General features: G+C 43.4%; 1 protein-coding gene across 3 annotated transcripts; it reads left to right on the top strand.

Moving 5' to 3' along the window:
* Positions 1-165: 165 nt before the first annotated feature.
* On the top strand, positions 166-27607 carry LOC133107838 (calcium/calmodulin-dependent protein kinase kinase 1-like). Of its 3 annotated transcripts, XM_061217064.1 has the most exons (17): positions 166-229; positions 10054-10438; positions 10945-10992; positions 11530-11583; positions 12002-12053; positions 12350-12483; positions 13678-13714; positions 14495-14516; positions 14641-14729; positions 15957-16156; positions 16850-16903; positions 17384-17457; positions 18310-18397; positions 19244-19372; positions 20023-20123; positions 21279-21308; positions 23784-27607. In XM_061217064.1, the coding sequence occupies exons 2-17, from the start codon at positions 10184-10186 to the stop codon at positions 23857-23859; spliced, it is 1443 nt and encodes a 480-aa protein (XP_061073048.1). In that variant the 5' UTR covers positions 166-229; positions 10054-10183; the 3' UTR covers positions 23860-27607. The 3 variants fall into 3 exon arrangements, with proteins under 3 accessions (XP_061073048.1, XP_061073050.1, XP_061073049.1); XM_061217066.1 differs by lacking the exon at positions 21279-21308; XM_061217065.1 differs by lacking the exon at positions 166-229 and having other exon boundaries at positions 9935-10438.
* The last annotated feature ends 353 nt before the right edge of the window (positions 27608-27960 follow it).

The raw sequence follows: 27960 nt of genomic DNA on the forward strand, positions 1-27960 counted from the left end.
AGCCGTTGGGCCCTTGAGCAAGGCCCTTAACCCTGCATTGCTCCAGGGGAGGATTGTCTCCCGCTTAGTCTAATCAACTGTATGTCACTCTGGATAAGAGCGTCTGCCAAATTCCAATAATGTAATGTAATGTAATGTAACTCCATATTATGGTCCATCCCCCCAGAGACCACCTGGACCCTCAGAGGAACTGAGACCCCCAATTTGGGAATACATGTGAACCCAAAGGGTAAGTGCAGCTGTGAGTGTAAAAACCTGTGTCAGTTGCAGATGCGCAGTGAGGAGTCTGCAGGTCTGGAATGGCCTATAGACCAGTGATTGAGCAGGAGAAGATGGTTACAGCATTGTATGTGTCTGTTTCACTGAGTGTGTGTTTGATATGTTGTGTGATATGGTGTATTTTTGTTTCAGTAGGTGTTTGTTGCAGTGGATCTATGTTGCCGTGGGTTTGTGTATTGCTGGGTGTGATTTGGGAGGGTGTTTGTTGCAGTGGCTGAACTGTGACAATGTTCTTTCCAGCATCTATGGCCACAGCAAACCACACAGCAAACCACACAGACACAGCAAACCACACAGCAAACAACACAGACACAGCAAACCACACAGCAAACCACACAGACACAGCAAACCACACAGCAAATCACACAGACACGCAAACCGCACAGCAAACCACAGACACAGCAAACCACACAGACACAGCAAACCACACAGCAAACCACACAGCAAATCACACAGCAAACCACACAGAAAACCACGCAGTAAACCACACAGTAAACCACACAGCAAACCACGCAGCAAACCACACAGCAAACCACACAGCAAACAAAAAGCAGAAACCAAGAGAGGGACCCATCCCTTTGGACACACATACACACACACGCACACACACATACACACATACACACACATGCACACACATGCACACACACAAACATATAAATGCGGGCATGCACACACACAGACACACATACACACACATGCATGTGCGCACACACACACACATACACACACACTCCCTAGCCTGTTGAACACACACATACTCCCCAGCCTGTTGCTCACACATACACACACACACACACACACACTCACACTCCCCAGCCTGTTGAACACACACACACACACACACACACTCCCCAGCCTGTTGCTCACACATACACACACACACTCCCCAGCATGTTCCACAAACGTGAATACACACACCCACACACACACACACATGCACATGAACACACACACTCCCCAGCATGTTCCACAAACGTGAATACACACACCGACTCACACACGCACACACAAGCACACACACACACACACACACACACACACACACACTCCCCAGCCTGTTGAACACACACACACACATACACACACACACACATCTCCCCAGCCTTTCTGTTTGGGGCAGGGAAGTCCCAGAGCACTGAACTCAGCTGCACTGTGTATACCAGGAAGGAAGTAACCCTTGTTGATTCTGGTATGTGTGGGATAGTGTGATCCTTGGGGAGCAGTGTGTGTTGCTCTCTGTTGTACTGTTGTCTCTCAGCTCATCAGTGAACTTTGTTTTGGGGATATACAGTACTGTGCAAAAGTCTTAGCCACTTGTATAACATTCTGTACAGATAAGATTCTTTCAATTCAATAATTCAATGAAAGGTCCGAAAGGTCCTAAATGAACATACTATACATGTTACATTACATTTTAGTAATTTGGCAGAATAGTTAAAAACTGAATCAAATCAATATTTTTTTGTGACCACCCTTTGGTGTTAAAACTGCATCACTCCGAGATAGCCAACGCTGTCCTGCAGTTCTATAAGACAATCAGCAGGGAGGTTGTTCCAAGCATGTTGGAGAACTTGCCACAGTTCGTCTGCAGACTTTGGTTGGCTTCTTGCTTCTGATCTCAGACAGCCTTGATCAAATTTGTATGTAAATAATCAATTGCTTACAGTAATATGTTATTGTTTTAAATGAAATACCAAAATTAAATCTTTTGGAAAATGAATATTTGGAAATCTAAAATGAGTTATTTTATACTAACTCACACACACAAAAAAACATATATATAATAAATTCTAGGGTGCCTAAGACTTCTGCACGGTACTGTATACCTGTGAATATGGCATACTGTAGACAACTGAAGTAGCTTACTCGTGAACCTGTTTCGTGTAAATGGATTGCTTCCAGAATGTGTTTCAAAATCCAGAGTAAATTAGTTTATTGTGAAATCTAAGCTCCAAAAAAGGGATATCTAATCTTTGGCTAGATCTTAGCTAAAATGGTAAAGCCAGGAATATCCTTGAATAAATAAGCATGTGGTTCCAGATGTGTTTCCCCTCAGCTAATTTGGCAAAATATTAATGTTGTGTCATAAATCATCATAGACCAAGAATAACCCTATGCTCGTTCTAAATCTGGCAAGGATTCCGTTTACAATCACTCTCTTCCATTGTTAACGATACTACGCATATTGAAAGTAGCTTTTTTTTTACGCAAAAGGTTTTTATCAAGAACAACTAATTCTAGATTATACATTAAAATGATGAGACGGCGTTTAGGACCCAGTGAGAAATGGAAATGTTTACGTATCAACGAATCGAACGGGGTAGAGATTGGATAATCCTTACGCTGTCTGTTGTTATTTGCAGCGTTTAGGTAGTATTGCGCGTCGCGTGTACATCGTGAAAACCAGTCAAGTGTTGTCAGATGCGAGTATCCTGCTATTACACCGTGCGGAGGGAGGACGAGTGTAATATCCGTAGTGCACACCCTTGATAAAGCGTATAGTTTAGTGAATATATTCACATTCATTTAAGTTTCAAGTAGAGTTATGTAAATGACGTCTGCTGAGAAATAGATGGATTGGATAGTGGTATTTTGTGCCGGTGTCTGCAGAGCTCAACCTCAGAAAGATCTCTCCATAACATTCTCAGGTGAGTTGAAACTTTATCAAAACGAATGCTTTTGTTTCACATATAAAGTAATTTTGCGCTAATGTTTACGTAATTAATGAAATTATTTATGTTGCTTTTAGGCTGTTCTCGGAAACGTGAAATAATTTCAGTGAACATTTCAATGTAATCATGATATCAAGTCAATGTAGCAATCGTCTTATTCAGCACGTCAATGCAACGATATTTACAAAATCCGTAACGTGCATTGGCATGCATTTTAGAGCATACATCTTGTCTGCTGGCGAATAATCTTTGACATGTAAAAGCCACAGAAAACACATTAATTAAAAATTGATGTTATGTGGTGGTGAAGTGGTAAATACTAAGTTTTGACTGTCTTGGTTTTCAACATACAGTAACAGACCAAATATGGCAGGTATTTTCAATACATTTAATATTTAGTATTTTCAATAGTATGACATGTTTGGCGATGTGGTTCGAGGGATGCTGGAGGGAACAGGGGTGGAAAGGTTAAGGGTGAATGCTGTGTGTGTCATGGTATAAATATTTAATCAGACAATACATACCGGTCACTCTCCTCTGTAGCCTACTTTACTTTACACAGAGGTGTTTATACTCATTCCAGTTCAATTAAATTAATTAAAATATCATATTAATAAAAAAGAAACATTTCAAGCACATGCATTTTAATGAAAATTGCTACATTCATTCACATGTCAGTGAAATCCAAGCATGCCACTTGTGGGCATAAAGTTTGTACGCAGTTTCTTGTTTCTTTCATTAGATGTGTCTGAGAGGTAGAAAGGTTGAGGTAGCATGCTGCTCACAGAGTGTGCAGGAGGAGGCTTAAGCCTGTGATGGATTTTCATGCTTGTGTGCTCTTGATGTGTGCAGCTGAGCGATAGGGAGATAGCGGGTTTTGGTGCTCTCCGAACACCACCCAAAGCTCTGACATGAAGCCCTTGAAAGCACTAGTGAGTGTATTGTTGTATTCATTTGTTATGCTTTTCAGATATAACTGGTCTCTTCACCCTCGGTTTAATAAAGTTTAATTTAGGTACTTACTACTGGTTTGTCAAAATGAAATGTTTTTCTTTGGAGCTATACTACTCAGAACGTTTTCCAAAATTCTTTATCCACCATTTCAAATTTTCAGGCATTTGAAGTGCCCAATTGCGAGCACAGACGAGTAGACGTTCTCCTTCAAAGCCTGTACTACCAGCCTGGACTTCTCTTAACCTGGCAACCCACCGAGTCGCTGAATAGCAGCTGCTGCCAGACTGCAGCAGCAGCCTGATCAATCAGAGCGCTCGCTCTTGATTGATTACATAGGGGGGCGGCTCTATTTACTGAAACTCCCCCTCCCATGGAGCTGCCGCTGCTGCCAATTATCACTGCCCTCCAGGGTTGCTATGGCGCTGGCAGGGCTAGGCAGAGCGCCACACCTTTGTGCCTTCCTTATGCATTTCATATCCTGAGAAAGTGAGTGTGAACCAGAGAGGAAGTGCAAGGATTAAAATAGCCGCCCATAGACAAATCGGTTCGAGTAAACGCCCGACCGTGGTACTTTCTGCTCTTCTCCGTGTGCAGACTGTCGGTTTACACCTGGGATCCAGCGGATATGAGTTTTGGGCACAGGTAGGGTGCCTCCTGCTGTCCTGCTCGTGAGTGTGTGTGAGTCCTGTCTGCTCAGGAGGCAGATGGCACCCGCTCTTCTTCCCTCTGGATTGCTGCTCTGCCCCAGAGGGTCTCAGGCACTGACCTTTCTGCCAGGGGAGACCAAAGCAGTGCGCCGTGTATGCTGTTTGGATTATCTATCTGTCGCTCGAGCTGCAATTAAAACTTGATCCCGTTTTGATCTTTACAAGATAAAAAAACAAAAAAAACACGTTAAAGTATAACTGCAACTTTTCCATTTGATGATATCGAACAGTTGTTGCCGGTAGTGTTCTGCTTTAGGAGGCAATGATTTAATTTGTGTTCCTGTAGTTTTACTGCGGTAATCTCTTCCAGATGAAAGCAACAGAAACTGGCAGCCCACTCTGTGCCTCCAAGTGCTTGCAGGCCAGAGTCAGTGAGCCAAGCGACGCGGAGCACTTCTGGCTCAAGCTGTAGTCTGCTTGTGACCAGTGAGACAATAGATTAGGTGCATACACCCAGAATACACTGCATTCAGATCAGTGGACACCTGAGACAAAGGAGGAATCGTACATTTTCTGACGTAACACAAGTGTCTTCAATAACTGCATAGAGCTCCGGGAAGCCCAATTTAATGTCCTCATTTGAGGATGCAGGGGATCTCAGGAGATTTGTACCTGATGTTTACAGAAACTGAGAAGGGTGTGTCTGTGTGTAAGCAGTGTGTGGGGGTGTTAATTCATAAAATCAGAACTTTTATGTCTCTATTCTATCATCAGTATTGGCACATTAGCTTTTATATATGGGAGTTTATCTAACTGGTTAATGTGGATAAATAACTGGTTAATTTGATCAGAAACATTCATACGAGAGCCATTGCTTCAATCACATGTCTACCAAAGATATTGCAATATCCATTGGGATCCTCATAAGTGTCACTTTTTGTTATCTTTTTAGTTATCTGGGTGCCACCCACACAGAGCTAGATAACAGGGCTATTTTCCATGAATACTGTACATAAATAACTGACCAGCAAACCGCACCATGTCAACGTACGTTCAGCAAAGCGCTGGGAACACGGTCCAGATATGTTTTTGTGCGTTGATGAGCGAGGTATTTATGTTTCTGTACAGCGTGTGCTGACGGAGGGTCCACTCCCTCTGTTCTGTGCGGCTGCAGTCCATCATCACGGAGCTTCACTCACTGCTCCTGCTGCACACACAGCACCTCTCCTCCATAATTGGATTTGCCTGGCGATACACTTATGTAAGATGACTCTCGTGGAATCTGTGCGTTACAATGAAAACATAATGTCCTTGTTTTCCGTCTTCCACCGAACATTTATCTCCTGAACAGCTCTTTGCCGGATCATTTTCCTGATTTTTGGTGAGAAAATCACATTTCATTTTATTTTAATAACGACATTAATGAAATATTACATTTTGTTTAACAATAATTCATTTAAAAAAAAGTATTGTTTTCAACTTTGATATCAGGGGTATTAAGTAGGCAGATGAGTATAGATACTAATTCCTGGCATCCATTTCAGATTCTTCCCTGAGTAAGTGCATGGAGGCTGCAGTATTTATCAGTTCAGCTTCAGTGGAGGTCAGTGTGCGACATGACAGTTTCCTCATCCTCTCTCAGTCATTATGCAGACCACCAGCAGTGACCTGCTCTGAATGTAAACGGTGTGATTGGGCACCTTGGCAGACCTCAGCATCGTCACGGCAGTCCTTTAGACGCCTGATCAAGAGATCATTAAACCGAAGTTACGTAAGAGTCAGCACCACCAGTCAATCGCACAAATTATCCCCCCCCCTTCACTCCTGAGTCTCTCCTGGTTAACCCTTTAAGGTGTAACTTTACAAATCTGTCATGACGATGTTCTTAACTGAACATTCTCACGCTGATGTGACAATCACTGCTGGTAGTTAACAGCAAAAAAACAAAAAAAAAAACATTGCAGAAAGTGTTGAACCCATCTCAAAAAGATGAACCCATTGAGATGAAAGGTGCGTGACCTGGTACTCTACCATCATGGAAAAGGGCTGGGCTCTACTGGGAGCCTTCCAGCCACCCCCTGGCCCAGCAGAGCGTCTGCCTGGCCCTCACTGCCCCGTGATCCTGCGCGCGGCACTCGCCCCGTGTAAACACTCGCTCTCGGTGGATAAACGCTCAGAGGGCCAGCTAAATGCGGCCGGGATAATCCCCTCAGGTCTCGGTGATGTCAGTGTGACTCGGCTCACGGGAGGGGGGCGGTGATCCTGATGTGAGCCACGCATTCCGGGTTCTGCAGGCTGGATCATGCAGCAAACCTTGAAAGCCCCGCCATGTACAATCCGTCTGCAAACTGTAAGTTACGTTTAAGACGCCGTTGTCCTCGTTGAAACGGGTGGTTGCTTTGCCGGTGTCACGGCGTGCCGGTTAGTTGGCATTCGCCCGCGATTGAGGAGAGTTCTATTTCTGACAAGCAGAATCTAAATCCTTTAGCTGTAACGTGGATTATCGGATGACTGGCTTGTACATTTGCGCATAACTATTATGTTTGTGTATGAGTGCCTTGTGCCTTGAAGTGTTTTTTGAAAAATGTTTTTTCTGTGTCAAGTTACAGTGACTTAATCTCCAAGCCAGTTTACACGCACAGGAGGCCTTTTGCTCTAATTCTGAATTAATGATGCAAAATGTTATGTTTTATCCATGCTGATTGAATAGCATTCCCTTTGAATGAAAATATAGCGTGCTTTTTTATCTTTTTGTAATTTTATGTTATTTTATTGTGATGTATTTATTTTGTAAAGTATACCCCAGAAAAATATTGCAATATATTAATGCCAGGATTCTACTACTGACAGTATTGAACTGCCTAAGGCTAGTGCAGTTTTATTCTGTGCACTGTGTATTGGAATTGACATTGATCTTAACACCATTTACTGTCAGACCTGCTGACTAGCATCAGAATGCTTTCTGCTAAACATGACTGTGCAGTTTTACTACTTAGCAGCCATTTCAAGAGGTTCAAAATGATGATAGACTTGGGGCGTGGATGATCACTGATGGAGTTGAAACACAGATGGAGTTGAGACACAGATATGCTCGCCCTGCGTCTATGACTGAACGGTTGCCCCATAGAAAGACAGGCGTCTTTACAGTGTGAGATATGTGACTAGAATAGAATATTCCTGTCTGAACATTCTAATGGTGATGTAACAATCACTTGTGGTGATTGAAAGTGGAGTTCTGGAATTCTTAGACTTGGAATTTAGAAATGAAAAAAGCATTCCAAGAAACATACACTTGAAAGGGTTAAATGTGTGGTGTGGATTTATGGGACTGCTACTCCTTAGTGTCCTCCAAATGCAGACATTTGCAGCGGTTAAATGCCTTTTGATAGTGTCTGTTAAGTGTGAGCCCATTTGCCTTGTGTATTGATTGGAGTGCAATTTAAACACTACAGTGTTACTGTTCCTCCAGAGTTATCTTGGTTACAGATCATTCAAGGATGTCCTCCAATATTGGGGCACAAGTTAATGACTTAACATGAATAATATGAATGAATGAATAATTTAGCAAACTGGCAATACCTTCGAGCTCGTTTTAATTGACAGAGGCCTCTTATTGGCTTAAAGAAATGTGTAATGCAAAAAATAACGAAAAACAGAAAGGTATTCTTCACAAGCACGATGATTATCTTGTAGAGTGAAGTCATAGAGGATGTGTGCTCGTTAGAGTCTGTCTGGTTTCTTGGTGTTAGGGTGATGCGTTTATCACAGGAGCAAGACCAGGCTTTTAACAGCAGGGCCCAGACTGTCAGACACAGTATAGCTGCAGATCTCTGGGCAAAATCACTACACAAACCTACCCTTGTCTGTGTGCTGGGGCCCTGCATCCACCTGATCCATTGGTACCTGATTGGTTCAGTGTGAATTCATTCCACCTTCAACACTATTCATCAGCTCCTCTGGCCTGCAGGGTAGTCTGGATCTCTTACCTGGGCACTGGTTCCTTCACACTTTTTGGTGGGGAAGTGTCTGTATTTGTCTTCCATATTGGCATGAGGTAACCCTCACTAAAAGCCATCATCACCCCCTTCCCCTCTGCTCATGGCTGAGATACTTGTTCCCTTTGAAATTGGGGGAAAGGAAATTGAGCGAATTGAGACTGACATTGATGTGCCTTTGGCTGAATGCATCATGGGTTGAGGACTTACTGTATGTGGCAAACCGTACTTATGAGTGATACTCAGCAAGTGCTTCAGAAAGGGTCTGCTGGCCACATGAGTCATAGAGAATCCTAAGCACAACATGCTAATGTTTCACTGGAGACCACTGGTCAGTTCATCCAAGCGTGTGTACATTTTTCGTTTCCTTGGCAACCAAACAAAAAAAGGCGGCTTCTGCACATGCACAACATGAGGTGAAAAAATAAAGCCTTAACGGTCAGGTTCTCCCGGTAGTTTAAAGTTGTGCTAATCTGCTCCATTGTAATTGTCTGGTCAAGTGACTTGTTTGGTGATCAGTGCTGAAACAGAAAGTCTGAGTATACCGCAGCGCTAGGCAGGACATGGTCTGGTCTGGTCAGGGTGACCCCCGTCATGCCAGGTGCGTGACTGATGATAGGTTACAGCCTGATGATACTGGGCTATTTCCTGTTGGCTTCTCCTGAGACACCTGTTTCTCACAGGGAGGAAATATGGAGGAGTATCTCAGGAAATGAAGCACAGAGGGGGTGATTACCGAGTTTGCCAGATTGGGAATTTGAGTGGGGCGATGCTATTTTGAGAAGTGATCTTTAATGACCACGGTGACTCAGAGCCTTGGTTTGAAAGCACAGTGGCCCTGACTCTGAACTGGACCTTTGGCTGTGTACGCAGTCCATTGGGAGAAGGAGCCACCTCCTGCACCATGTCCCTCAGAAACCTGGTGTACATTCTACTGTAATATCTATCCTAGTCTGTGTTGGGTGTTTTTTTTCATATATGCAATATTTTTAAGTTTGAAATTGTTGAAATGGGATGTGTTATTTATGTTCTATAACTGATAGTTTGTTATGCCTCCTGAAAACTGGGTTTTTTTGGCCTTAATGCGATGGTGCTGTCTTCACACAGAGGACTGTATTGACCAGGCTCTTTGGTTGATTTCATTAACGGGACAGACTGTCTCTTCACAGCTTGCTCCTGAATGGAAAACAAAAGCAGGTCTACAGCTTCTGCACAAGGTGGAAAAAAATGTGCAGGTTTTTTTTCCCCCAGAAGACACTTTTCCTGTTTCAGTAGTCCCTCAGCCCACAGTGTGTGTTCTTTGGCTCTGTAACGGGAACTGTGCTCAGTTCTCTTCTTTAAAATAGATTGACCAATTGTTTTTGGCATATTTAATGTGGTCGTTAGTTCAGTTTTTATTCGTTTTGTCTTTTAAATTGTTTGTGCTGTTCAGCTGTGCTCCTGACTATGTGCAGAGGCTTTTGACAGTCCTGAGTCAGTCCCTGCGGTCCTGTGTCCCGGCAGCTCTCTGGCGTGCGTCCTGATCCCGGGAGCGAGCGGAGCAGCGTGACGTTGATGCGTTCTCTCAGAGGCCCCGCCCCCTGGATAGGCCCCGCCCCCCCGGCCCGGCTCTGAGCCCGTAGCGCCGGGGGCGATGAGCGCCGGTCCGGACCTGGACGCGGAGCGGGACTCCGAGCACAACGCCGAGTTGGCCGACATGGTGTCGGCGATCGCCGTGTCGGCCGACGGGGGGGCCGCGCTCAAAGGGCCGAAGAACGGCGCGCGGCAGCGACCGCGGCTCTCCCAGCGCACGCTGTCCCTGCAGGAGCGCGAGGCCTTCCAGGGCCCCGCCCGGCTGGCCCGCAGGCCCACCATCGAGTCCAAGCGCGTGTCCGTCTCCGATGCCCCGGTGACTGCCCGCTTTAACCACTCTGCCCCATCGCCACTGCACAGTACACCCTGCTGTAAATCCTGCTGCTCAAGCTGGTCATGAAGCTGGTCTAGCTGGGTATGAGCCCCTCAACCAGCAGACCAAGCTGGTCATGAAGCTGGTCTAGCTGGGTATGAGCCCCTCAACCAGCAGACCAAGCTGGTCATGAAGCTGGTCTAGCTGGGTATGAGCAAATCAACTAGCATGGCCAAGCTGGTCAAAAAGCTGGTCTAGCTGGGTATGAGCTGATCAAACCATATCAAGCTGGGAGCTGGTCTGAATTTATCAACCAGTTAATCTATGTTAGACTGGGAGCTGGTCTGAACTGGTCATCCAGCTACCAGCTGTTTCAGAGCCAAGCTTGAGCTGTTATTTTCAGCAGGTCAGAGAACCGTTATGTTCATGGTTCCTCCAAAATTTCACAAGCAGCTAATTGTTTCTGTCGTACATGTATTGACTTTTCTACTGTATTCTTTTCCTGACAGGACTGTGTCCAGCTGAACCAGTACAAGCTGAAGAGTGAAATTGGAAAGGTGGGGATGTATGTGCAGGAATATACCTGCTTTAACTGCCATTTCAGACATCTTAAAGGGACTCTACAATCACTCCACACAGTATAAACTCCACCCATATCATGTCTTACATTATTGATTTGTTAATATTTTTTAAATGCATTCATAGCAAGCTTCATCATTGTAATAATTTAGCAAGAGGCAGCCCATTGAAAATCTGGCTCATCATTTTTGATAATATCATCACCTTTTTTTCATTACTGCCACCTAATGGAGTGTTGAGTACTACGTATATTGATTAAGTAGTGTACATGAGTGATATGTGATGAGATTACCAGCCCGTTCTTATTGGAGTAATACAGCACCCAAAAACAATGGTTGTGCATGAACCTCCAGCCTGCACTGCGTGGTTGTTGTAAAACCTGAAGTGGCTCCAGGTCCCATGGATTGTGAGTTGTTTGCAGCTCTGACAGTAACGGGATCAGTAGGCTTCTTCTCCCAAAACTTTCACCTGCCTCCTTCTGAACTTGCGATGGCCAATTTCGTTGTCTCTCTCAGGGTTCCTATGGGGTGGTGAAGCTGGCCTATAATGAAGAGGATGACAAGTATTATGTAAGGACTCCTGAAGGCAATGTTCACTCCACTCATACTCCACACTCATACTCCACACTCACACTCCACGCAGGCATATGCCTTCTGCTGTGCCATGTGTGTTTGCTTTTAATGCTGTAGATGTAATGAATGTATTCCTAATTCTGCTGCAATGCATGAAATAATTATGGTCCCCTTCTCTTGATTTGTATTATCGGGCACAGATATCTGTAAAGAAAATTCATAAACTTTATTTATAGACCATCAAATGAGACATATACACAGCCTCACAAGTTTGCTTCAGTTTATTTCAGACATGTTTATGTTTATGCCGTCTTCCTTGCCGGTTCAGTGAGATGCAGTGAGAATGAGGCAAGCAGTGCACCTGGATTCATTTATGAGAAGCTTTTAAATATAACAGTCTACTTCTTGTTTTTAGGCAATGAAAGTTGTTTCCAAGAAGAAGTTGGTGAAACAGTATGGATTTCCACGTATGTGTTATTGGATTTACTTATGTGGATTGACTGGCCACAGGGTATGGGGGTATTATGATTTTATTGCTCATGTTGTAGTGTTGTTTACTCTTTCAGAGCTGAATCGGGAGGCACTTGACGGCCTCATTGATTGCACGCTGTATTTTCTGTTTTCTGTTTTTTGTACGGTATGTCATTAAATACACTCTGCCATAGCTGAACTGGGAGTTCAGTGAAATCCCTGTTGATAGTATTCAGGTACATTATAGGGAACGCGCTCATTGCTCATAGTTCAATGCCCTGGATCTCCTCAGGCAGGCCGCCACCTCGTGGAGCCCAAACTGATCAGGGGGACCAGGCCAAAGTTCTGGGTCCTTTGGACAGGGTCTACCAAGAGATCGCCATCTTAAAGAAACTGGACCACCTCAACATTGTCAAGCTTGTGGAGGTATGGCTGAGGCAGAGTCTGCTTGGTAAGGGAAATGTAAAACAGAGGAGGATTTTTGGATTGGCTGGATGTGAGGTTGAAATTAAGTGTCGTGCCCCAATGTGCAAACCGTTGTGTGTCATATGAGTCGATGAATAAGTCTGAATTCCCCACTTATTGTTTATCCAAAGGAAAGTGAGTATATCTGAATCCATGCACTGCCTGGGCAGTGGTTTTCACACGTTCCTGAACCCGGCTGTCAGTGTCCCATATCTTAAGGGAGCTGTAAGCCGGTAGGCGGACGTGCGGGTATCGCTGACGCGGCTCGTTGCGCTCCGTTCAGACCGTAGCTCTGGACGACAGTGCCTGACGGTACGGCAAGGCATGTCGGAAAGGTATGGTGAGTTTGGCAGAGAGCGGCTGCCAGGGCACTCCTCCAGGCTCCTGGTTGTGATGCTGATCCCTTCTCTTCCAAGGACAGCGTTGTGTGCTGTGCGGGGAAACATGGCCATCTGTCATGTAACATTCCTGCTTCTGTCTCGCACAGCAGTGAAAGAATCCACATTCACCCCTGATATTTGGATTCTCTATAGCTGTGTGGCTTCAATCACCGGTGAAGATACTTTAATTGTACTGATTGTAATTTAATTGTATTTACTAATGGTAATGGCCGGCAGTGGTGTCTGTGCAGGGGCTCATGGGTGGAAGAATGTTTTAGATTTAGATTTGAATGATCATGCTAATGACCGTGTAATCAGAAAGCAGTGATCTTCTAATTGCATTAGATGTTTTTCTGATTATCCTTTGATTGCTTTAGAACTAGCCGGTGTTCTATCACGTTTTCTCAATGCGTTGAAGAAGGGCTGTATGTCTGAAACTCACTGGCATTGGTTCAATATTCACAGTATTTTTGAACTCAAAGAGACACTCAGTCTGAGTGTTCTGCTCTCGTAGTTACTTCAAGGGGCTTCGGAGTGGAATTGCTATGGATTGCACCGACAGGTTTCAATGGCTGAATTTGGGTTCTATTCATTCCACAAGGAGTGGAAGGTCTGCATGCTGGCAGGCTCTGTGGGAAGCCGGTGTTTGACCTTAACACTAAATCCGTCTGTTCAATGCTTTATTTCTGGAGTGAAATTAGTTGTGCAGAATGTATTGATTACATAATGAATTGCGGTTAAATTTTGTCCATCTGTGTGTTTTGTATTCTTGAAGGTTCTGGATGACCCTGCAGATGATAACCTTCACATGGGTAGGTCTATTCTCTCTGTCTCAGCTTTAAAATCATTCAGTCCCACTGCAGGGCCTTGCTCAAAATTTTCACCTGCAGTTTGACTGGCTTGAACTGGTGCCGATGATTGATTAACATAGAACACATTTTCTTTACTGCTCTAGAATAATACAGCTACACAGCTCTGTAATGGAGCTGTCTATGTGACCCATGACCTCTTGTCTTGAACGTGATATTCCAGGCATATGTATATCAAATCTAGAGCTTATGTGGGACTTACTGTATGTGAATTCAGGAGCCCCAGCATTCCCAAATTTGCCCAAATGAGATGCACAAACAGCAGTAAACACTGTTTTGGTGAATGGTGAAAACATGCCCTAGGTGTGCCGTGTGTGTTTCCCTGGCTTGGTCCTGTAATCAGGGCAGGTAGTGTGTGTGTGCTGGTCTTTTGTCGCGATTCATTAATTTGTCAGTTGCCTAGATTAGATCTAACTCTGCTATTAGTTGAACACTGATCTGCATTGCATATTTTGCTTGTATCTCACCTATTCAACAACACATTCATTTTAACAAAACCCATTAACAGCAGACACGAGGCAGATGGGGTCAAACAGAACTAATTAAGAGCTGAGTTGGTAAGATAAGAAGCACACACAGTAATTGCTTTGGGCTGTAGCACTGCCGCTTTCTGAATCTCTGAGTACTGCAGGGGCTCCCCAGGAAAATGGCTTTCTTTGTTTATACTTCATACGATCAGCGAGTTAATTTTTCTTACCTTCTCTATTCGTCTATTTCCAATAGCATTTGAATTGATGCAGAAAGGGTGAGTACGTGCCCGAGTTGTAAATTGTTATGAGATATTAATTTTATTGGTTATTTGTGGAACACACGCTTGGACTGATGTCTTTTGACCTTTTGACCTTTTGACCTTTTGGCCTGTGTGTCAGCCCGGTGATGGAGGTTCCTTCTGAAAGCCCTTTTGTAGAGGAACAGACCCGCTTCTACTTCAGAGACATTGTCCTGGGCATTGAGTACTGTGAGTACACCTTCAATCCATTCCTTTTGCAGAAATAGAGCGAGAGAAAGGCAGACAAAGAAAGAGAATACAGATATAATGAAGGCTTTGGAAAAACTGTTTTGAGGAGGTGTGCTTGAGGCAGCTATGGATATCCAGACACAGACACACAAACGCAGACACACACATGCACACACACTTGGCTCAGTGTTTGTGCTGTTTTTATTTAGCTTGAATTTCCAAGTTCTGCGTAATTCTAAGTAAGTTATTTGTCAATCATTGCGTAATTTGTCCATATTAATAATTACTTTGTTATATAAGGAAAAAGGCAATTTAACATCTTCTACATAGTGCACTGAAATTACCAGGTGAACTACATGTTTGGACTAGTTTCCAATACCAGTTCCTTAATGGTACTGGTACTCTGGACTGTGGGATTGATGGGTGTAGATTCTGGACTGTGGACTCTGGAATGTGGGGATTGATGGGTGTGGGCTCTGGATTGTGGGGATTGATGGGTGTGGGCTCTGGATTGTGGGGATTGATGGATGGGTGGGGACTCTGGATTGTGGGGATTGATGGGTGTGGACTCTGGACTGTGGGGATTGATGGATGGGTGTGGACTCTGGACTGTGGGGATTGATGGATGGGTGTGGACTCTGGACTGTGGGAAATCTGTATGTTAGCTTGCCTATCTTCTTGGAAACCAAGGAAACATTTAATCTGATTTTCATCTCCAGGAAACATTTTAAGGGATGTAGTTGTATTGCTTTTTTTAGGATTTTATCTTGCAGTGGTTACTGCATTTATTTGTAAGGAGCCTTTCATGTGCAACATTTGAAAAAAAGATTTATAATGGGCTTGGAAATGTACAGTATGTGTATAATGACGGGTTTCCCAGACAAGGATTACATTTTGTTTTTCAGCAGATATCTCCATTGGAGAAATCCACTGAAGACTGGGCTTAATCCTTGTTTGGGAAACTGGCCCAAAGTGTTTTGTGGCTGATTGTATGCTATACTGAGGTCATGTTTGCGATTCTATCCCCTGCCAAAAAGTGAACTCTCTAATGAGTGGCCAAAGCCAGTACCCATGTACACAGACCGTCCGCTCGGTAAAGAAGCGAGGGACATCCTGCCGCCATCCCTGGAGCACAGCTTCACCGGCGACGGCCTGCAGTCAATCAACATGTGTTGCCATTTTTTACACCATTACACCCTGGGGTGGTAACAGAGAGCTCTTCCCTAGTGCACTATCAGAAGATCATCCACCGTGACATCAAGCCCTCCAACCTGCTGCTGGGAGACGACGGGCACGTGAAGATCGCCGACTTCGGGGTGAGCAACGTGTTCGAGGGCAGCGACGCCTTCCTGTCCGGAACGGCCGGGACGCCCGCCTTCATGGCCCCCGAAACTCTGACCGACGACTACAAGATCTTCAGCGGGAAGGTGAGGGCCTCTGCTCCGCTGGTCTGGTGCTGTTCATCTCGTACTGCAGGGGACGTCCTGACGCAAGATCATTCATGCTGTATTTTAATCAAGTCATTATCTTCTTAAATATGCGCGAAACTCAACACCATTTCAAGTGATGCATTGTAATAAATATTGCCTCATCAGTTTCAAATACTTTATTCTTTTTAATGTGCCGATTTGCCAACTGACAAGCTAATTAATAACTGTTAATGAACAGTAATATACGAATAATGAACAATAATATGCACATGAATGGAGGAAGGACACTTCTCATTAATCAGAAATTAATATCTCCAAATTATTCCACTCAGTGGTGAAACCAGAGAATTTCTGCCGGTCCTGACATCTCTTTCCCCCCTCTTTCACTGTCTAAATGCTCCAATCTCTCAGCATTTCACAAGCACTCTTACTGACAGGGTACATTTTTACAATCCATTTATACAGCCGGATATTGTAATTAAGCTATTGGGGTGTTTTTCAAGCTTTTTCATATTTGTGTGTGAGAGGCAGCTTTTCCAAGATCATTATGACCATTATCAGATGTTGGGTGTGCCTCTCTAGAGGGGGCTGAGCCCCTAAAGACTGAGTGATCTCTTTTCCACACACACACACGCACACACACACACACACACACACACACACACAATGTCCCATGTTTTTGTCTTCCAGGCCCTGGATGTGTGGGCGATGGGCGTCACGCTGTACTGTTTTGTGTTTGGAAAGGCAAGTCTGAGGTTTAAATCTTGTCCTCACCATCATACAGCCTACCGTGACATGTTTATTTAGAGTGCGGTGGAATGGTAACTGTAAAAGTGGACATTCTTAGCTCAGTGTGACCTTGGTCACTGCTAATAGGTTGCCTGTAGAACTGGGGAAAACCTGATGGATGCCACTGGTTTATTTTGTGCTATTTTCCCTGCAGGGAGATGCTGCATTAAAATGATTAGTCATTTGTCACCGCTCATTGCTTATTTGCAATGACAGATCCAGTACTGCACACACTAATGAGAATGCATAGCATGCTATAATTGGGCAGTGCTACTGGTAAGAAAATAATTGGGGAACCTGCTAGTACAGCATGTTATTAACTAATGTGTTATGAATATGTTGCTGCCATTTTATTGTTTATCTATACTGCTGTGAGTTTTTTTTTTGCATCCTGCATGCTTATAATGTGTTTCATTCCGTCCGTCTGCTTGACAGTGCCCTTTTATTGATGAGTACATCCTGGCTCTGCACAATAAGATCAGGAGTCAGCCTGTGGAGTTTCCTGAGACGTGAGTGACTTTGAACGCCGCATTAGACCTGACACATCCCGCCGCGATCGTACCGATTAGCACTCAGCGGTGATTCTCCGCACAGCGGGGACATTCATCACACGCAGCAAAGTCTGCACCCAAAGTGTGGCACAAAGAAGCACCACATCCCGTAAATAAAAATAGGGTTTTGCCAAGGAACACCGCGGGAGTAAAATTAATTTACAGGAATTTATTTTCACTGGTGAATAAACTTCCTGCTCTGGAAGCACGGGTAAAGCACTGGAAAAAAAGATTCATGATGTGGGTGTATCCTTGCCATTGTGTTTCCTTAGTAACTGTGGGACTTACTCTATTTTCCTGCCGCCTCTCCCCTGTCTTGTGCCTATAACTGATATGCTATCTATTTATTGCTGGCGAAAGGATACCTTTCTGTGATGTGGGGCAAAAATGATTTTTTTTGTTCATGTTCTGTGGATGATTTAAATGCATTAGCCACTTGATCAGAAATATCTAGCAATGTTGTGATGGCTCCATTTCCCCAAATACGGTTGAAAAATCAGACTTTTGGGAAGTGCTGGCCAGACCATGCTCTGCACATACTCTGCCCCATGTGACTGAGCTAGGGAAGGGGCATCTCACAACTGTGTGTGTGTGTGTGTGTGTGTGTGTGCGCGAGTGAGAGAGAGAATATGTATGTGGAGGTTGCATGTATGCGTGTGCACGTGCGTGCATGCATGCATGTGCGTGTGAGAGAGATAGTATGTATGTGGAGGTGACTGTATGTGTGTGTGTGTGTGTGTGTGTGTCTGTACGTATGCTCTCTTCTGTGAAAAGGTCACTGATCACCTGACCCAGTCCCTGCCTTTACAGTCCAGCCCTCAGTGAAGATCTGAAAGCGCTGATCCTGAGAATGCTGGAGAAGGACCCGGCACTGAGGATCACCATTCCTGAGATCAAGGTGAGCCTTTCTGGGGCTTCTAGACACCCTTAGAGTCTCAGAACATGTTTAATGAGCAGAGAGTCAAATGAACTCTCATTTTTGTGCATGAAACCTCGATTTGTCACTGGGAGTTGTATGATGCAGAAATGTGCTATGCCCAGAGACAGTGTATTATTCTCTGAATTACACACAGATGACAGAATGGCATTTAGAATCACATGACATAAATGTCACTTGCATGTTTGGGATGTGTGCTACACAATGTACACACCCTCAAGAAGCAAAGGTCTCCCCTTCTGTGGATCTTTCTACCAGGCCTGTGTCTGGGCAGGGGGTTGTTGATATCGGCTGAATAGTGTATTAACTGGATTGGTGGAAGGGGAAAAATTAATTTCTGTCTGAAGATGTAATTAAGACGGCGGTTCTCCCATGCACACTGCACCCCAGCTGTGGTTTACTTTTAAAATGAAGCTCTGTCTAATCCCCCTGCCTTTGAAATTCTCTATGTGCGCCTGGAGCCAACTGGAGCACATCTGAGCTTGTTCTCAGTCAGTGAGCTGAGCCTAGGAAAGCTGGTGAGCCAGTCGGTGCAGAACAGCGAAATGCTGAAGTCAGGTACAGCCAGTGCTGCCGTACCCTCAGCCCCTCTCTCTGATACCCGGTGGAAGGGAGGCGATATGAGTCACTGCACGGTCAGGTCTCTCTGTGGCAGATCTCACGTTGGCACGGTGTGGTGTGGAGTGTGTGGGTGGAGGAGGGTTTCAGTGCCAGCGCTCTGTGTTGTGGCCGAGCTGGGTGTGGTGGAGTGTGAGTTATGGAGGCTCTCGGTTGCCAGCGCCCAGCACTCGTGCCCTGACCCCGCAGGTCCATCCGTGGGTGACGCAGGACGGCTCCGACCCCCTGCCCCTGGAGGAGGAGCACTGCACCGTTGTGGAGGTGACGGAGGAGGAGGTGCTGAACTCCGTCAAGCTGGTTCCCAGCCTGTCCGCCGTGGTAAGGGGCATGAATGTGTACACGCACACGCACACCCACACACACACTCTCACACACACAGATACACACTGACACTCACACACACACACACACACACACATACACACTGACATGCACGCATACATACACACACACATACTCTAGCACACAGGCACGCAGTGCCACACCGTATCCACACCCGGTCTAGTGCTGGCCGGCTTTACTTCCCAGTCAAGCACCACACGATTCGGTTTCAAGTAATCTGATTGAATCTTCACTGAACTGTTTAAAAATCCCTGCAAAGTTACAGCGGTCACATATCTCAATAATACAACTGTTTTCAGGATTATTCAGGATTTTGTCTAATTGGATAATTGTCATGCAGCCTTGTAAAGGTGTAATTGCTGATTACTGTGAATCTCAGAAGAGCGCCATACACTGAATATTCACAGCATAGTAATAGACGAGCAGCAGCCACTGTGGCTGTCCCCTGAGGTTTAATCAGCCAAAATGTGGTCTGGAATGCAATACAGTGAAATACAATGCAGTTTTAGAATTAGCATAGTTTTTCTCATAATATGTTTAGATTCTGTAGCTCTGGAGTAAATGGGATGCCCGGAGGGACTTTGCGCTGTGTGTTTATTTTACTCGGCGATATGAACACCCTGCAGATCTTGGTGAAGTCCATGCTGAGGAAGCGGTCCTTTGGCAACCCCTTTGAGTGTTTTGGAAAGACTGAGAGGTCCATGTCCGCCCCAGGAAATCTTCTTATGTAAGTGTAGAGCGCAGTGTCAACAAAGCTTTCCGTTTGCCTCATTCACACACAAACACCTCCAGGTGCATTTACAACATACTCTTCACACAAACACCAACACCCTCATTCACAACATACTCTCCACTCAAACACCAGGAGACTACAATGGTAGGCAGAAGTTTGCATGTTTTTTGTTTTTTATTTTTCTATGAGAAAAACAAGCTAAAACAACCTCTGCAGAGAACAAAGTGCACAATCACTCTGCATTTGCTTAATTAAACAGGGCGGAGAACCTCCAGCAATGTCCGCACCAACACAAGTTTCTCCACAAGCATTCAATTACATTTTTATGCCAGAGAAAGATAAATTGAATTTATTTTGTGACCGGCATATTCTCTTATGACAAATAGGGGTGTGAATGGCTAACCTTTTAAACGGTTAATCAAAACTGAATTGTCCATGTTTACCAAAAATTGCTAACCAATAACAAATTATTTTTTCCTGAAGCTGAAATGGTAAGTTTAATTCAATAAATATGCTTTGTGGCAAAACACACAAATTGGTCCGACAACTGAAAAAATATTTTTTCTGCATTATAACTTCCTTCAGGCTAGTCTTAACAAGCAGTCTTTAGCTATTTCCGGGTTAAGACTGCAAACACCGCAGGGAATTGACATGCTATAGTATTATAGTAATCAAAGAATGTATGTGCCGTATATATAAAAACAAATAAAGCAATTCATCATTGGACAAATGTTGCTCGCAACATTACTAAGTAGGCAAGTTGAAAAACCTCCATTTTCCAGGATTGTGTAGTTCATTTCTAAAATCAAGTAGCCTTGTTGACATAAAAGAAAAATCCGATATTGATAGTGAAGATTCCCTGCTTTAAAAGGACCATAATAATATAGCAGTCATAGGCAATATCAGTTAAAAATGGGATGGTAACCGTTCACAGTAACTGATGAAGTGGCTGATTGGTGGAGCACAGTGGTGTATGTGAAAGGTTGAGCGGGTGATACGCACAGTTCTGGGGTTGTCTCTTATATGGGTAATATGCACGGTGCTGGGGTTGTCTCTGCTGACCCCCCCCCCCCTCCTCCCTGTTCTGTGGAGGGATCAGATCATTAGCATCAGGCTCATCAGCGCTGACATTCTCCTCTCTCACAACAGGGACTTGCGGCACTTCCGCTCCTCACTAAGGTAACTGCCATGCACAGGTCCACAGTCAACCCCTGTTTACCTCTGTCCTGTGAACCCTGGGGTGTGTGTGTGTGTGTGTGCATACGTGTGTGTGTGTGTGTGTGTGTGTGTGTGTGTGTGTGTGTACATACGTGCATGTGCATCCTGGTGGTAGAAGACTTGCTGTGTCACCCACCCCAGTAACTTAGTCCATGTAGACAGTTTCATGTTATTGAACCAGATATCATAGATGTACCACAAAAGTCCTAATTCCACCTCATTCACTGCAAGTTCACTAGCACTTCACTGTCGAGGCACACGTCCATTTGACATGAATATGCACAAGACAATTTTAATCACTTCAAATAATTATATTTTATATAACAATTAGGGTGACCATTTTACTAAAACATGACAAGCAGGAATTCAAATATGCATCGGATCCTGGATGGTGCACTGCACACATGCTGATTTAGTATACTCTAGTAATATTTGCAATTTAGTCAATCACCATTAAAACAAACTACAATCTTGTTGTACACCGGGAATTGTGTGGTGAAACATCACATCGGGATGCATTTCTTGTTAACGTGGTGCACCTCTCAGCTATAAATTACTGTTCAGTTGTGAATGGCACCAAGCAATGGTTGTTGATACTTTGAGATGGAAGTTTTATTGCTGCAAACCATTTCATTATTGTGAAGAACTTTTTTTATATATTCATTTTTGTGGATTGTTTAACTCTGCTTTTTGTATGTGTAGGCTACCTCTCACAAAATGTATAAAATAACAACATTATAATATGCTGTTGGCGCATGTCTGTGGTTCTTCTAACCATGCTACGTGCAGCACATGACAGTGTGGAAATATTTCTGTTCTCTAAGTAGCAATTGACTTATCAAAACGGATGACTGGGTAGGTGCAATGTGATAATTGTCATACACGCGTTGTTCACCTCAGGCTGAAATGCAGATGAGTGAACTGCTTTGGAAAATGGTTCCCGTAATAACAGCCAATACTTTTGTATATGTACGTATTCTTCCACTGCATTTAATTTGTGAAAGACAATGAATGCTCAAAATGCTCTGCTAGTTTTGCATGCTGCTGTAGTTTTTATTTAGCATGGAGATTACAGCTATGCCCTGACACTAGAAGAGACCAAGACAATAAGATTATCCACTAAGTGCACCATGCTGTTGTAACTGTGTGGGGAGAGAGGAATATTACAAGCTTTTCCTGAAAGTGGATCAAATTCCTGCTGTTTGGGAGCTGTGGTTTTAAAGTGGCATGACAACACTGACAGAACACTCATCAAACCTGCATGTGACCGTCCTGACAATATACACCACCATCAGCCACAATATTAAAACCACCTTCTTAAACCAGTTTATTTATGATTAAAAATGCTTTAAATTGTATAAACGTTTCAAAAAACACTTAATATTTCATTATGTGATATGTGTACTTATATAAGCAGATAATCATGAGTGAATTGCACTCAAAAGTTTTAATTTCTAAATAAAAATGGAAATCTTGTAAACTCATTGGGAGAGGGGGTGCATTGTTTTGTTAATTAAATATCTTGGTACGTACTGGTGTTCATCTCACCGGTGATCACGTCAGTCTTAACAGGTGCTCCAGGACCTATAGAATTATTCATATTAAAAAAAATAAAGACCACCCGCCATATTTCAAAATGCATGGGTTCTATTCCTACATAAGTTTCATGCAGTACCATGTAATTCCAATGGTGGGAAGAAGGGTGAAACTGATTATGCCAGTGGGCATCAGCAAGTGTCTATAACAGGCCTAATTATTGGTTTGTTTTAAACCTCCTGAAGAGGCTAATTACTCCCCTCAATGAGCTCTCAATGCATGACTGCTATTGGTACAGACACACAATGTGTCTACTGTCATACAAAACAATACTCTCATATTTAAGTATGTCATGTATTTTATGTTCCGTAAACATTACGCTTGTATGTGTACACTCAGTGAGCACTTTATTAGGTAGACCTGTACTCTAGCTCATTAATGAAAATATCTAATCAGCCAATCATGTGTCAGCAACACAATTCATAAATGCTTGCAGACCTGTTAAGAGGTTTGGTTGTCATTCAGACCATACATCAGAAGATGTTTTCTTGGTTTCTCATCATGGGTTTGTGTGCTTGCCCTTCTAAATAAGCTCCAAATGTACTGCCATTTTTAACTGTGGAAGCTTGAGCAGACACTTATTGGCACTTTAACAGAGGTGTGAAAATGGCAGCAGTGGGATTTGATCAAACTTCGATTTACAATTCATCTTGTGGTTTTTTTGGTCTTCAGCGATGCAAGTTAAGCGATCAAATAAATTATGTCAAGTTTTGTTAACGTACATCTCAGTCAACATTTAAGGCCAAATATTGACTGAATCCATGCCAGTGAGGTCCTGTCCAAGCCCCACGGTGTGTTCTGAATCTTCCTCTCTCCTCCTCTCTCTTCCCTCCCTCCCAGGAAAGGCAGCAGTGGAGATGGGAGCAGAGAGGGAGAGCTGGAGGACCTGCAGGAAGATGAGGCTTTCCAGTCCTGAGTGTGGCAGGAAGACCCCCACCCACTTCCCATCCTCCCCTCCCCATAGGGTACACCTCCAGAGAAACACAGTTACATACAGTTTGTGCTTTCCAAACAGGCTGCTTTAATAATGCATTCACCCAGGTCTGGAAATGGCTTGGGTTTGATGCTACTAAACTCCAAACTGTTCATAATGCAAAACAGGCAGCCGATTCTTGTGAGCTATGCAGCCTGAATATGGAAATGTCTGAATTGTCTTTTGATGTGTACAGTACTGTACATTCCCAGAGGTACAGTACATTTTGGGCTTGGGGGGAAGGGAGTGTGTCTGTGCTCCACACACAGATATCTGAATTTAAAACCTAAAATGGGCATTTGATATGCAAAGCACAAGTAAATTGGGAAACTGCTTGGCACCTGATTGCTCCTTCTCTCTGTATCTGAAAGGCATTTCCTCTGTGATAAAAGATGGGTTTATTTAGTTGGAATGCAGTGGTCCCAGAAATGCAGGGCTCTATCACTCCTTCTGTAGGAGTGGTCTTTGAGCAGATCGAGCTGAGACTTAATTGTCAATGGTTGCGTATTGTGCCAAAAAATGCTTACAAAAGAAAAGTCATATATACTCCATCTTTATAATGTCAGAAGGCAGAATAATTGTTTGAATTTTATTTCTGGAATACAAGTAACTTTGCTGACTGCCACCTAGATTAGGAAAAGGTTTTAAATACTTACTTTTTTACCTTGTCCGACCAGTCGACAAAGGGATAAAGTTCCTGAGGTCTGACATTTGGTTTAACATTTATAATTAGGAAGTATTTCACTGTATTTGCACTGGAAATCAATGCTAGAATTATTTGTAATGCAAGGCAGGAATTGAAGAAAACAATTGACAGGCCATTCATGTGAATACATACACACATGAATGGACACATAGTGATGCATTTTTTATGCCATGCAGTTTTTTTTAACTTCTTTATTTATTGAAAAGTACAGTTTATTAATTACTTTATTTACTTTATTTAATTACTTCACTCATCCTTACATTAGTATTCGTGCTCTTTAAGACTATTACAGCTATTAAAGTGTTTTTTATCCTTTATAGTACATGTAAAAATTTGAAACTATGAGTCATATTTATAACCCCATCATCGCTGGATCACGCTCTCACGGTCCAGGAGAACGCAGACGAAACAGACGCGTTCTCTGAAACGCGCACAGAAAGGCTGCAGCAGCAAGAAGAACATGCAGAGTTCAGGAAGTTTGTGCTTCAGTTCTGACCTCTGATTGGCTAGTAAGAGAGACCTGGCCTCAGCGCAGGTGACTGGGCTGAACTCAGCCTGTGGTTCCTGTGCAGACTGAAGGCAGTCCATCCAGCCTGGGCAGGTGCTGAGGCCCAGTGAGACATGGGAAAAGCCCGCTGCGAAGCACTGTGGGTAATTACATCCTGCTCCATGTCATTCCTGGCTGCAGCCAGCATCAACACGGACGGGGGTTCAACTGGGCACTGTGGGCCACGCCACTTCTTCAAGGCCTAGTGTACAGTTAGAACAAAAAGAAGTACAGTTCCAACAAAAATAATTACAGTTAGAAGAAAAATAATGCAATTCGAACAAAAAGAAGTACAGTTCGAACAAAAAGAAGTACAGTTAGAACAAAAAGAAGTACAGTTAGAACAAAAAGAAGTACAGTTCGAACAAAAAGAAGTACAGTTAGAACAAAGAACAGAAGGATCTGCAGCCGACCGGCCATCTTTAACTGATTTGTCAGTCTGAGGAAAGGGAGGATGTCACAGGAAGTGACATCACACTCCTGTTAATTATGTGGAGTTCAGCGTGTGCATAATCTGTCCTTTGTGGTGCAATTTAGTTCAAGGAATTCTAGACTGAACATTTCAGGTGGATTTAGGCATGTTCAAACATTTTTTAGTTCCATAATCTCATCAGATTACCTCTGAATTTTGATGTTAAAACAATGTTATATCTAGGTCTATCATAACACAGGATATTTGAGCAAAAATGGAAATAATAAGGCAATTATGTTCATGCACTGCAATATTACTGTAGACAGGGGGTGATACAAACCACCCCAGAGACATTGGAAATAATGGTTTGCTTAAATTGCCATTTTTTGTTTTGAAGCACAATATTGAATACAAATTTGGAACATGACTATTTTTCAGTAAATAGTTGTAATATTTGTATTTTCAAAAACAATGTATTGTTCTTACAATTAAAACATAAAAGCTATTGCAGTGTATGATTCAAGCTGATGAGGATTAGAACCATATGCAAATAGTGTCAATAGTGTGATAAACCGTAGAGTATGCTGACAGTGTGTAACTCTGTTATGCAGTATGTGTACCTCATCCAGGATGAGTTACATATTTCTATGCATGGCTGGTCACTGTACTGCTTCACAAAGAGGTCAGTGCGAGGTGGGAAAACACACTCTGCTTTTCCCAACACAAAAACACGGCAGACGGTGTTTTCTTCATTTCCGCGTCTCATCTTCACAAGCATCTGGCCATTGTGTCTTGTGAAGTGACACCCATCAAAAAATAATGAAATCCCTGCGTCCCCCCCTTTCCAGGCCCTTTCTCCAGTCCCTCATCAGTATGCAGAAGTGCCTCTGTCACAATGCTAATGGTAAACACAGTACGCAGCGTGCATTGTGTGTTTGCGCGTGTGTGTACACCATCTCGATCAGAGGAGATGCAATGCAATATTTCTCTGTTCCAAAGTAACTGCGCACTGTGGAACTGCTTTCTTTCAGAAGTGTGTTATACTGTATGAGCGGGTAAGCGGGAGAGGACACGATCGCCTGGAAGTGATGCCCTGTGTGTCTCTTTTATTTAGCTGGAGTGAGCTGTGAGTTGTATTTGATGGTTTGCTTATTTCCATGATGGGTGCATTTGACATTGACATCTTTGCCTGTGTTCAAGCCACTGCTGGAACTTGCTATGAGTCAAGATTCTGAAATTGGTAATGAAAAGGAGAATGAAGTTATTTGATACTACCCTGTTATACCACATACTGTAGTGTCAGGACAGTATGTGTCATCAGGACTTAACGTGAGGGAGGAAGCACTACTGTGTGCATCAGAAGTTCAATCTATCCATCTTTGTGTTTTTCTCTTCTATTCATTAATGTGACTGTTTCTTTCCTAGTCCTACCTGTGTTCTCACCGTAGTGTACAGTATACTCTATGTAATCTGGGCATGCTGTTATGTATGGGGATATTGTTTATACTCAGTAGTTTTTAGTTGTATGTGTATTTGTGGATATCCCAGCCAGGTTCCCTTGGTGTGTAAAGGGATTTGGTTTTCTTCATGCATAATGTATACACACTCATAAGAGGCAGCCTCTGAATACAATGTGGAAGAATGCTGATAGGATGCTTATCGCTAATCGTACCTTTAACCAAATGGAGAAAATGTTCAACTGAAATATGGACCCTCCTAAACAAGACATTGAAGAAGGAGTATAGATATAGAATCAGATGACAAATGCATACACAATCATTTTTGGATTGCTGTTATCAATCATGCATATATTTAAAAGTCCAACTTGTGAATGTTAAAGGTCCCTTTTGTTGAATGTTTTGAATGGATTAAAAAAAAATGTTATTCAGTTGTAAAGCAGTACCTTCAATATTCTCATAACTTCACTTAGCATGATGCATCTGTTCAATGTCACAATGTACATAAGTACTAACACATATACTATTTTTGCATGTTTTTATACTGTACATACTCGAGGGCAATAAAAGTCTGCATCCACTGAGAAATCACGCTGGCTTCTTTGTTTGACGTCGTACTAGACATCACAGGGGTATCACAGCATCAGATCAGGACAGCTGTAGAGGCTCCTAAACTGCTCATCAGAGAAGCTGTGGGGGAATGGGAGATGGCAAAAACAACACCCTGCACTTTTGTATATAATACCCTTTTACTGAACCTACTATATCAGGCTACATTTTAATAGGGAGTGTGGTTACAGAAAATGTATTTGGTCTTTAAGTGAGTCCTGGCCTTGGATTCCTGGATTTGGATGTGCTTCTCCACAACACCACAGCATTCTACTGAGATGCGCGGCCCCTTCTATTTGACAAGGCACCACAG

This window comes from Conger conger, chromosome 13, assembly GCF_963514075.1.
Source record: "Conger conger chromosome 13, fConCon1.1, whole genome shotgun sequence".
Lineage (NCBI taxonomy): Eukaryota > Metazoa > Chordata > Actinopteri > Anguilliformes > Congridae > Conger > Conger conger.